Source organism: Mangifera indica, chromosome 14 (assembly GCF_011075055.1).
Source record: "Mangifera indica cultivar Alphonso chromosome 14, CATAS_Mindica_2.1, whole genome shotgun sequence".
Classification (NCBI taxonomy): domain Eukaryota; kingdom Viridiplantae; phylum Streptophyta; class Magnoliopsida; order Sapindales; family Anacardiaceae; genus Mangifera; species Mangifera indica.
In genome coordinates, this window is record NC_058150.1 from 8070892 (window position 1) to 8083198 (window position 12307).

Genomic DNA, 12307 nt, shown 5'->3' on the forward strand with positions numbered 1-12307 from the left:
CCATTCCCAACCTAGTCATTGGAGTTTCAAAAGTTACAAATAACAACCGCAATAATTCCTCATTAATTCTTCCTCTTATTTGCTCTCTGACTATTCTTGTCTTCTTCCTTCCTTCAATGACAACCACCCTCCCCATATATGGAATATATAAAGAAAATCTAGAGCTTTGCATCATAGATATTATAAAAGAGTCACTAGGGTTTCATCTCTACAAAACTGTACCATAGTCGAGGGGCTCTTCTGTAAGCATATCAATGATTAATTCCACTTCCTTTTTTTTTTTTTTTATGATTTATTATTTCTTTAAGCTATATAGAAGATTTATAGAGTTATTCTGATTTTTTGCATTCTAGTGCCATCATTTTAATTTTGTGCAGTTGATATATTTTTGTTTCATTTTGATGTTGAAGTTGGATATATGATTAGGTTATCATGTAGAGTTTCATTCAATTTAAAAAACATAGTTGTTTGAAATTTCTTTGATCTCAAAATATTAATAAGTTTTTTCTTAGAGGTTATTTTTTACTTCCATACTCAAGTTATTTTCATGATTTGTGTATTTCTTTAAGTTAATGGAAGCCTGGATTGTGAATTTTGGGTTTCGACTTTAGATAAGTTCAAAAGGTTCTTATATGTTGTTTTCTAATATTATCTTTTTAACTTTCTGGATTGGATCTATTTGTAGATATCGAAATAAACCCTTAAAATTGATTTTGATCTTGATTTTAGAAATGTCATTAAGTTTTCATTTAGGGTTTCTTTCAAGTTTGAATTATATAGTTGTTCGATATTTCTTTCATCTCAAGAATTTTAACTTATTTTTTTTGCCTTGGAGGTTGATTTTGGAGATTTACGGTGATGGATAAGGGCAAGCGACCATTAATCGAGGATGAAGAAGAAGATTTCTTTTCTGTTTTAAATGGTTTACATGAAGAAATGATATCTGGTAACCCTAGTCGAACAACAAATAATTTCCTCTTAAAACCATGGTTAATTATTATTAAGAAATTAAAAATCTAACTTTTAGTTTTACATAAGATCTTGATGGCGCAGGATCAGCGGATGAAACCCCTCTTGTGGGTGATATGAACAGCATGGATGAAGAACTCTTTTCCAAGTTCTTGACCATGAATTTTAATGACAACTCTTCAAACATGGAGGCAAGTTCCAAGGCAGCAACATCAGCCTCAGAGGCTTTGCCTGTTGCTCAACCGCCACGAAATTTAAGATTGCCAAGATTACCAAGGCCAAAATTAAGTTTGAAAATAAATCAAAGACACAGCGGCGATGCATCAATTACACAGCCGCGAATTGTCAGAACTAAATCATTTGTAGTCAGAAAAGCCATGCCTCGTGATGAGCTTGAAATGTTGGCCTTACATGATCCAAAGCGAGCAAACAGGTATGTATGTATGTATGTATATATATATATATATATATATAAACTCATTTTGTTGTGCATTGAGTGATTAATCTTTTTCAGTGTTATTGTTGTTAATCCTCTAAATTCTACTGCGCTTTTGTTTGAATATTGAACTTTTTGATCGATGTGGTTGATGAATGTGATATGTTGATGTGAATTTCTGAGGTTTAATTTTTTTCTTGTCATATTGAAATCATAGATTGTTGTGCTGCGGGGTCTGTTTGATATTTTATGTTTTGTTTTAGCATTTCTAGAATTTCTTCTTTGTACTTGCAGTGGCTTATATTTTATATATATATATAACAACCATATGTACTTCATGGTTGCCATTGAAAACATATGGTTTGTTCTTCCTAGTAAGTACTAGTAGCTTTTTTATTATTCATTTATTGTTTTACTTGGTTGTTTGAAAATTTTGAGAAAATTTTGTATTTTTAAAAACTAATAAATTTAGTTGGGTGATAAATTGTATTATATTACACATTGTACTGTAAAATTAATTTTATGAACGCTAAATTTTCACGTATAAAAATGATAACACATAGATTAGAAAATTAAAAAGAGAGAGTCGAAAACCTGATATAGTTAACCATTATAATTCAATCTTCATCCACACAAGGAAAAATAGGATAGTACATACTTAGAATGTAGCTTTAATTTAAAAGTTTCAATATGTATATAAAATTGTCGTTTCCATTATAGCAAAAGAATTGTAGAAAACTTTCATTCATGCAACAAGAAGGTCATTAGCTGCCTTCAAGTTTTTTTTAGAAAAAAACCCAAAGATTAACAAAATTAGTGGAACTTTAGAACTTCCTAGGTGAAGGTTTGAGTTCAAATATATATCATATTTGTAAAACTTTGACTTACTTAGTACAGTAACTGTAAATCCAATCATTGTGTCCCAAATTTATTTATCTAATAAATACGGGTGAAGTCTCCCAGATTTACTTGTCTAACAAATATGGGTGGAGTTCCTAGTTATAAAAAGAAGTTTCTGTTAGGAAGTAATACTATTACCATATGTTAGCATTTTCGTAAAGGCAATAGCATAAAACATCACATTCACATTCACATAGTTTCAGTTTGGCATAATACACAAAACACCGGTATTCAGCTGCTTTGTCTAATTGAAATTAACAAGATAATTAAGCCAATTGAAGTTTCTCTTGTTAAACATAAAACAAAACATCTTGAATATTTGATATTTTATTTTAATTTTTTCGGTTGTTTTGTTAGTTTAACCATGTAGAATTATGTGTGCTTCTCTGAATATGACACAGAATTATGACAAATCGAATGTCAGCGATAAGGTCAAAAGAGAAGAAGAAGCTGTACATTTACATGCTTGAAAATAAATTATCTGCTTTGCAATCCAAATCAACTGAAGTGACTTCTGAATTGAAAAAGTTGGAGGTATGTAGTTGATGAATGACGAATCAGTCTAATCTATAGTCTAATATTAAAGAAAGAAAAGCTTGTGTCTCCCTTTATTTTACTCTCAAATGTTATTTCTCTACGAAAAGTATCTTTTGAAAACTTTGGTTTTTCATTTTTTATAAGCAGGCAGAATCCGAATCCTTGAATGCTGAAAATAAAATGTTGACAACTCGAATGGAGCTTGCTCAGCAACAGGTTAATTTGCAAGATGGTAGGGAATTCTTCGATTTTAATTACTATCATTTAATATATATTTGATTTTTAGGCATTTGAAGTTCCATCAAATGTGTTAGCCAGCGTTTGCAATATTCCTGAGTCATCTAATCTATAAGATGGAAAATAAGATGTATGTATTAGCTTATGAATCTCATAATATCAAAGACTTGTATTATACAAGAAAACAGCAACTTACACATGCACAGGCACACATGGTTTGCTAACACTAAGTTATGAGAAATTTGGGGGAGCTGTTTGTTTTGTTTTGGTAATCTGTGCTTTGAAATACTTGTATAATTATCATTAATATTTTACTGTCAAGGCTTGTAATTTTGCGTGAAATAGATGTCTTTCTAATGTTTAATTTCCTTGCAGCATTGAACGATCAAATAAAAAGTCAAATCCTGCACACGAAAGCCTTGTTATTGAGACAAAAAAATGCACCAAATTATGGCGGACCCGTCGCCAATCCTTATCCCGGAAACATTAATCCTGCAATGATGAATGCACCATTAGCCGCGCAACAGTTTCCACGGCTCCAGCTTCACCATCCTCACCAGCAGCAACAACAGAACTTTGATTTTCAGCAGCCTAATCTTGGGCAACTTAATTATGGTGTTCAGTATGGTCCAGGAGAACCCAGCCAACCTCAACCTGAACGGCTGCAGCAGCAGCAAGTGAATCCTCAGCCATCCTTTATAGAACAGGTGCTCGCTGCAGAAAAATCCATATATAAGTGATCTGTTTGCATTCAGGATGGAGTGATCTTCTGAACTATTGGTTGTGTTTCCATTACTGGACGATTAGTATGTTTATTTTGTTCTCTTATGCTTATGGTTGATGTTGAGTATGTTGTATGTCTAGTACTGCAACATAACCTCCATTGTTGTTGGGAAACTTAATTTCAGAAGGATTTGTGTTTTTTTTATAGATATTATTGTTATTGGCCAACTTCTAGCATTGGCTATGACATCTCTACAAAATGGGTCTTTCTGTAGTGATTATTGCATTTGCATGTGATGATATACATCATGAAGCATAAACTTTCTTTTAATAGAGCGCATAGTTACTAATGATTAGTTGAATAGTGGTGCGGCTTGTAATATTAAAATGGTGAGTTGTGCGCATAAGAGAAGGCCAAATAGTGGAGAGAAGATTTTTTCTCTCACTCTTGATTCGAGAAAGTTTTTAATCTCTTCTCGACTCTTTTGGAGACAGCCTAGGGCACGAATCATTTTGCAGCAAGTCTGACGGTGAGATGTTGTTTCTTGGACCAACGGTGAGTGATCTGAGTTTCTGCCATTTTCATATGTTAGATCCAAGAGTTATTATAAGTTTTGATAGATTGTCTAAAGCTGGCATGTGTTCTTTCTTGTATAAGAATATGAATCTATATTTTTTTAGATAGTATTATAGTGTTTTTAGATAGTATTTTTTTTTTTTTTAGATAGTATTATATATTATTGAGTTGTTGACGAAGAAAGAACTAAAGTATTTTTCATTTCTTTATCTTGACTTTGGACTATTGTTTAGATTTGGTAGTCTTTGTTTGTTGGCAGGTTTTTTTTCTTCTGATCATGGTATCAGAGCCTCTGACTAATGTTTTATATGATTGAGTTTTCTATTTCTTGTTACACAAACAAAATAGAGTAAGGTATTTCAACTTTATTTATTCCAACCAATGAGGCCAACATGTCTAGTAGTATACTTATGTCTAGTCTACAACTAGTAAACCCTAAGTTAAATGAGAACAGTTATTAGTATTAGAGAACACAAGTTCTTTACTCTCTAGGTGCACATGACCTAGATGACCATTTGATAGGTTTATTAGCTTGTTCCTCACTATTTGTCTTTGTGAAAAATATTTAGGGTAATAACATAGTAAAATAGAGGAACTTATAATATTCAGTTTGGAGGAAGATTGATAGGTGTTTGATGATTTGCTTGTTAGCCTCAATTTTAGAGGGAATGTTTAGTTATGTGTCTAGTTGTATGACCTCAATTGCAATTTGGAATTCTCTTTGAAGTTATTTCATTTCAGAATCAAAGGTTAGGTTCATGCAACTGAAGTCAAAATTATATATATTTAAGAAAATGTCATTGAGCATTCATGAGTACATTAGGAGTATGAAAGAGATCTTTGATGCTCTGCTACCAAATGGATAGAGTTTAATAGAGGATGATTTCATTAAATTTGTGGTTGATGGTTTAGAACCAGAGTATGATCCTATGGTAATACAAATATTGTCTAAGATGACATCTATTATTGAGAAGATGAATTTGACTGAAGCTAAATTTTTGTTGCAAAAATTTGAGTAGAGGATGAATAGTTTTATGAACTATAATGTGAATTTACATAGAGGGATAGAAATGTACCAAATAGAGTATCCAACAATAATGGAAGTACTAGAGGGTGTAATAGATTTCCAAATGATGAGGACTAGGTAATAATGGTATGGGGTGAAGAACCACTTGAAATAATATGCTAGGAAGTTATCAACCTGGTAAAGGCAGGGGTAGGAATTTTGTCAAACAAAGAGTGATTTGTTAGTTGTGTGACAAAACAAGGCATGTAATTTTGAAGTTGTCAACCTAGTAGAGGCAAGGGTCGGAATTTTGTCAAACCAAGAATGATTCATTAGTTGTGTCACAAAACAAGGACATGTAGTTTCAAAATGCTATCATAGGTTTGATGTTAATTTTCTTGGGTACAATCAAAGTCAAGAGCTTGTGGATCAAACAAGGAATGAACCTTTTAAGGCACAAAACTCATCTAGACAATCTAGAAAATCACACGTCTTAGCCTTACTCTTATACAAACAACCCTTTACAATCATCTTACACAAAAGCACAAATGGAAGAAGTATAAAACTCTTTAGCCCAAATTTCGTACTCATAAGATTCCTAAATAAGCACATAACCAAAGTGTAGTTGTAGCTAGTTGTACATGGATTCAGGAGCCATTGACCATGTTGCCTCAATGTAATCAATTAGATGTGCAAAAGGATTATAGGGGCAAGCAACAACTTTCAGTTGGTAGTGAAGAATGATTAAACATTTCTCATATAAGTACAACTTTACTGCACCACAAATGGAAGAAGTACGAAACTCTTTAGCCCAAATTTCCTATTCATAAGATTCCCACACAAACATAGAACCAAAACAACCTTAATAATAAACCAACTGTCCTATCTTCCTCAAATAATTACATAACTAATCCAACCACTACAATTAATCCTAGTTGTATATGGATTCAGGAGTTATCGATCATGTTACCTCAATGTAAATTAATTGGATGTGTAAAACGATTAGAGAGGCATGCAACAACTTCAAGTTGCTAGCGGAGAATTTAAAACATTTTTCACAAAAGTACAACTTTATTACCTTCTTATTTTCATAATAAATTCCTACATTTATAGAATATTTTGTTTGTCCTTTAAATCTCTAGAAACCCACTCGATCAGCATCCCCAAACTTACTCTAAATAATAATGTTATGGTAGAATTTAATTTTCAAAGTTGTCTTAAGAAGGACAAAGACTTCATGACCATAAAAGTTCAAGGAACACTTAGAGATTCTCTATCAGTTGTCTGCTCCACATATTTTTTGACATAAAATATGTTTCTTGCAATATGTTTAAGTTAAAACCTCCAGTTCCAATCTTTGATCAAGTTAATCATTATAGTTTTTAAAACTCTTGTAATTTTGAAAATTTTGATTCTTATAAAACTATGTTACAGGTAAAGAAATTGAATGAAATTGTTTGACATTTAAGATTGGGGCATCCTAGCTCTCAAACTGCTAGAAAATTATGTAAAGATTTGGATGTTGAGTGTAGTAATAAAAGTGCATGTTTCTTTTGTGAAAATTGTCAGTTTGGTAAATAAAAACAAATTACATTTTCTAGTGAATCAGTTTAGAGCCCAAACACCATTATACTTAATACATAGTGATGTGTAGGGGCTAACCCCCCATGGTTTTAGATAAAAGGCTTAGAAATTATATGCATTTCCTTGATGATTTTTCTAGGATGACATGAAATTTTTCTCTAAGGAACAAATTTGAAGCTGAGAATGTTTTTATAAAGTTTCATAAATTAGTTGAAAATCAATTTAATAGAAAATTCTAATTGATTCAAAATGATTGGGGTGGTGTATGTATAAATTTTACATCTTACCTAAAAGAAAATGGGATATGTTTGAGGGATCCTTGTCCCTACACTCACTAAAAAAAAAAAAAAAAGTAGAATGAAAAAATAGAAATATAGTTGAACTAGGATTAATATTACTTTTTTAAACTGTAATGTTTATTGCTTTTTGGTGGCCTGCAATCTAAACATCTATTTTTGTCATAATAGAATACCTACTTCTATTATAGAACATGAGTCACCATTTCAAGTTCTTTTCAAAGAAAAACCACGTTATAAGTATCTTAGAGTCTTTGGTTGTGCATGTTATCCCGATCTTAGGGCATATTATAAGCACAAAATGAGATTTCATAATGCTTAGATTATAGCTTTATTCATAAAGGGCATAAGTGCTTAAGTCAATTGGTTGTTTCATTTAGTGTTCACTTTGATGAAAAAGGTTTTCTTTTTAAAAATGATGTACATTTTTATGAAAATACACTTTCAAAAGCTCATATTTTTTAAAATACTTCATACTTAATTTCAAATAGTATTTTTGTATCAGTAGAATGGATAACTAATAAGAATAACTCTAGTATCTTTCTTCCACAAATATTATATGATTCCATTGTCGTAAAACAACACAACATTCTTGAAAATGTTCCTTTGACAAGTGCCCATCCATATTTTGTCTCAAATAAAGTAGCTATAAATGATTAGCTATTGTCCACTGAAAATTTAGTTTAAAAAAGAAATCAATTGATTAAAAAAAATCTAGAGTCATCTCTTTTATCACCTCAAACAATTGCCCCAATAGATACATTCTCTATGATTCAATTAAAGATAGTTATTCCTCTGTCTTTTAAAAGCACATTTAGTAAAATTAAATAACCTTCTCATCCAATAAACATGAAGACATATCAAATTAAATCTAATCCTATATTTGTACCAACTGAAAAACTATTTCTTCCATTCACCCAAGATAACCAAATCAAAAACATGTTCCTTACCTAAGCCAAAAACCTTTTGAGTTGATAACAACCTTGACTCAATACCTAAAGAACCTAAAATATAAGAGAGGTTTTGACATTTGAAACTATGACATAAGAGTGGATCGCCCTATTAAGGAACAAGACTTGGATTTAGTTCCATATACTCTTTGATATGCATGTTATTGACCATAAATTGGTGTTTAAGACCAAACTAAATCCTGATGGTTCTCTATAGAAGTTAACAGCCAAACTTGTGGCTAAGTGATTCCAACAAACACTAGGGATAGATTATTTCAAAACATTTAGTCTAATGGTGAAACTCATAACCATGAGGATAATTATCACTACGGTAGTTTCATATGGCTAGCCCATTTTTCATATTGACATTAATAATGCATTCTTAAATGGTAAATTATAGGAATATGTATATATGAGTCAACAACAAGGATTTATTGTTTTAGGCAAACTTGCACATGTGTGCAAATTAGTATAAGTTTTGTATGGGTTAAAGTAGGCACTTGAGCCTGGTAAGAGAAGTTGATGAGAGCTTTGTTAGAAAAGTGTTTTAGAAATGTCATTTGGTAATAGCTTGTTCACTTTTCATACTAAGCAATTGAAGGTTTATGTCTTAACATATGTACGTGATACATTGTTTAACTAGAACAAATGCATAGTTTATAGATGATTTTGTAACAAATATGAATAATGAGTTTACCTTAAAAAGGTTAGGATAGTTGAGTTACTTTTTGGGTTTTGAGGCTTTGGAGAGTGCAGACAATTTATTTTTTAACTAGTTAAAAATGCTTTAGATTTATTATAGAAAGGAGAGATGAGTGAGGTTAATTCAATATTAACTCCTTTATCAACTTATGTTAAGTTGTTTGTAAAAGATAATGAACCCTTTGAAAACCTCATCATCTATAGAAACATAATAGGAGCGCTACAATAGTTGATAATGACAAGGCTTGACTTGTCTTTTGTAGTGAATAAATTAAGTAAATTTTCATTCAATTGTAATGGCAAGCATATAAAAAGATTCTTAAGATACATAAAAGGACTTTTTAAATTGTAGAATTTTATTTAGACCAACTCAAGTATTTTAGATAGAAGCATATGTTGATATTGATTAGGCTAAAAATATTGGAATTATGAGGTCCATTAGTAGTTATTGTATGTTTTTTGGCAATAATATGGTGTAATGGAGTTCTAAAAAATAGAAAGTTATTTCCTTGTCATTAGGGTTGGATTCGAGCTGAGCCGAGCTCGAGCTCAGCTCGGTTTATATATAGCCGAACTCAAGCTTATGAAAGCCAAGCTCGAACTCGGTTTGAATTCGGCTCAGTTCGTTTTTCGTTATTAAAACGACATCGTTTTGTATCAAAATTTTTAATTGAAAAATTTGGCGAGTAGCTCAAGCTCGACCGACCTCGGTTAGAGCTGGCTTGTTAATCCAGCCCTACTTGTCATCTATAAAATCTAAATATAGAGCCTTTAATCAAGTTTTGCTAAATTGTATAAGACATATGTTGGTGGAGATTCAAGTTGCATATATCAGTCTTAACTATGGTTTGGTGTATGCTCTTATTGCAAATATTGTGTTTCATAATAGAACAAAGTACATTGAGATATATGTGAATTTTATTGAGGAGAAAATTGATGCTACGATACTTGAAGTTTAGTATGTACCAATTGAATTTCAAGTAGCTTGTATTTTGACTAAGCCTTTATCTACAACTAGATTTTTAGTGTTGAGAGAAAAATTGAATGTTGGTTCATGTATAAAAGAGCAACTGCCTGAGGGAAATTAAGTTGAAGATGAAATACCAAAGGGAGAAGAGTGTTGAATAATTCTATGAAATATCAAAGATGGTGAAATTGACATGAGAAGAATAGTGCAATTTCAGGGAGGAGTGTTTGGTGATATATGTGTAAAAGGTGTAGTTAGTGTGTGAAAAATGGTACAGTTTCATTGAGGAGTTCCTACGTTATGTGCGGAATGGTGTATAGAGATATGTGTTATGCAAATGAAAGATATAGAATGGCAAAAATGGTATGTAATGCATGTGTTTGTTTTTTGAAGTTCAATGAGGAATTGTATGTATGCTTTAGTTTGGGACCTTGTATGTTGTTGATCATAAATTGCATGTGCAATATCAATTTAGTTGTTATATTTTGGTGGTTGTTGCTCTATAATAATGATACTGGCTTGAGTGCTGAAAATGTGCAACTGATTTGTCTAAAAATTGTTACTGGGATTGAGGTTAAAAAAAGAAGTTTTTTTCTTTTGAAAATTACTGTTAGGGTTGTGTGTTGGAAAATGCAATTGTTTTTTGAATGAAAGTTGACGCTGGGGTTGAATATTTAAAAAATGTAATTAGTTGATTGAGTTGACGAAAAAACGCAATTTTGCTTGTTTTGTTGATGTTGGCATATTGCAGTAATGCTTCTTTTCAAGATATGCATTATGTTTTGGCTTAAGAGAGGATGTCAAGAAGCATGAACTCCTTTCTAACAGAGTAAATAGTTACTAATAATTAGTTTAAAAATGGTGTGAATTGTATCATTAAAACAATGAGTTTAGGATGTGTATAGAAGAACAACAAATGATGAAGAGAAGATATTTTCTCTCACTCACGATTTAAAGAGTTCTCTCTTCCCCTTGACACTTTTGAAGACAAACTAGGGCATGATTCATTTTGTGGTAAATTAGACGGTGAGATGGTGTTTCTTGAAGCAATGATTTGTAGTTCAAGTTTCTATAATTTTTATATGTTAGAAATGAGGGTTACTATAATTTTTGACTGACGATATAGACTTTTCATTATTTCTTATATAAAAACATGAATCTATATATATTTTTTTACAATATTTTATATTCTTGAGTTGTTAGTGAATTAAAAACTGAGGTATTTTTCATTTCTTGATTTGTATTTTGACAATGTTAGTGTATTTTTGTTTCTTATCAATAAATAATATACATTGCTGATAAAATGGTAGGATGACTAACAATTTGGATTAGAGTATATAAATGTTTGCATGTGTGTTATCATGGACAGATTGAGAGAATTGACTACCACAAAAATTGGGAAACTTGTGTTAGTTATTCGCGTTGTAACACAAAGTGAGACTCGACTAGAGCATTTGATGGGATTGAAATCCACGGGTTTTGTTTTGGCACATACAACTCATGCATTTTTCAATTTCACTTTATTTTTCCAAGATCAACTAAAATGAGATACTAATCAACATATGTGGAAAAAAAAAAAGCTTCAAAGCTCGTTATAATACCAAAGAATTTTCCTTAGGTATGCTCGAAGCTTCTTGAAAGGTGGGCACTTGAACTTTCAGAATTGAATGTGTGAGAGCACCAAAAGAAGGTGCAAGTCAACAGACATGATTAAAGCTAGATTGTGTGCAGCTTTTTCTATTCTCAGTTTTTGCCTTTGAAGCAGATGTGCTTCTTGTGAGGTTAGAAAATGATTCTTAAACTCTAACCTAGATGTTAGATTTGCAAATAAAACATCATACTCAGGACTAAGTTCTTCAAGAATTTAATTAATAATATCTCTATGACCTATTTCTTGACCTCCTGAAGATAAAACTTCACCATAGCTTTTCATTTTTAATATCTAAAAAAAAAAAACAATATAAATGAGTAGTATATAAGTATGAGAGATTGAACTTTAACATAAGTTAATTGATTTTATGAAATATAAGTTTCAATGTCTAGCGGTATACTAAATACTGTGTGACAATCCATCCAACCAAACGACGAGCCTAACAATCATGATGGCCTAAAGGAAGGTGTTGAAAATTAAAAAGTCTCAGCTCTAATAAAAATAATATAACTGAGTGTGATAGATTGAACTTTAACATAAACCAATTAATTTTATGTAATATGAGTTTTAATTTTTATACTTATAAACGTAGTATATTTCAACAAACACATATTCACCAATTAAAAAATTATCTTTCTTAAGTGTTTTAAGTAAGCTAAGCACATACAATAACAGAGATTTCGATTCATTCACAAACTCCAGTTCCAATGCATTCCAAATATAAGAGACACGTTGACATTTAGATATTGTACTAAACATATTCACAAAAATT

The 12307-nt window shown here is 31.2% G+C and overlaps 1 protein-coding gene across 1 annotated transcript; it reads left to right on the forward strand.

Moving 5' to 3' along the window:
- The first annotated feature begins 858 nt into the window (after window positions 1-858).
- On the forward strand, window positions 859-3819 carry LOC123196607 (probable transcription factor PosF21). Its single transcript, XM_044610661.1, has 5 exons — window positions 859-946; window positions 1054-1402; window positions 2707-2839; window positions 2990-3074; window positions 3455-3819. Exons 1-5 carry the CDS (start codon window positions 859-861, stop codon window positions 3817-3819), a joined length of 1020 nt encoding a protein of 339 aa, XP_044466596.1.
- The last annotated feature ends 8488 nt before the right edge of the window (window positions 3820-12307 follow it).

Bases quoted from the DNA above. Each gene is read 5' to 3' on its own strand.
- LOC123196607 (XM_044610661.1), top strand. From the start codon at position 859: ATGGATAAGGGCAAGCGACCATTAATCGAGGATGAAGAAGAAGATTTC. The intron at 947-1,053 runs GTAACCCTAGTC...TTGATGGCGCAG, and splicing joins ACATGAAGAAATGATATCTG to GATCAGCGGATGAAACCCCT. The intron at 2,840-2,989 runs GTATGTAGTTGA...TTTTATAAGCAG, and splicing joins CTGAATTGAAAAAGTTGGAG to GCAGAATCCGAATCCTTGAA.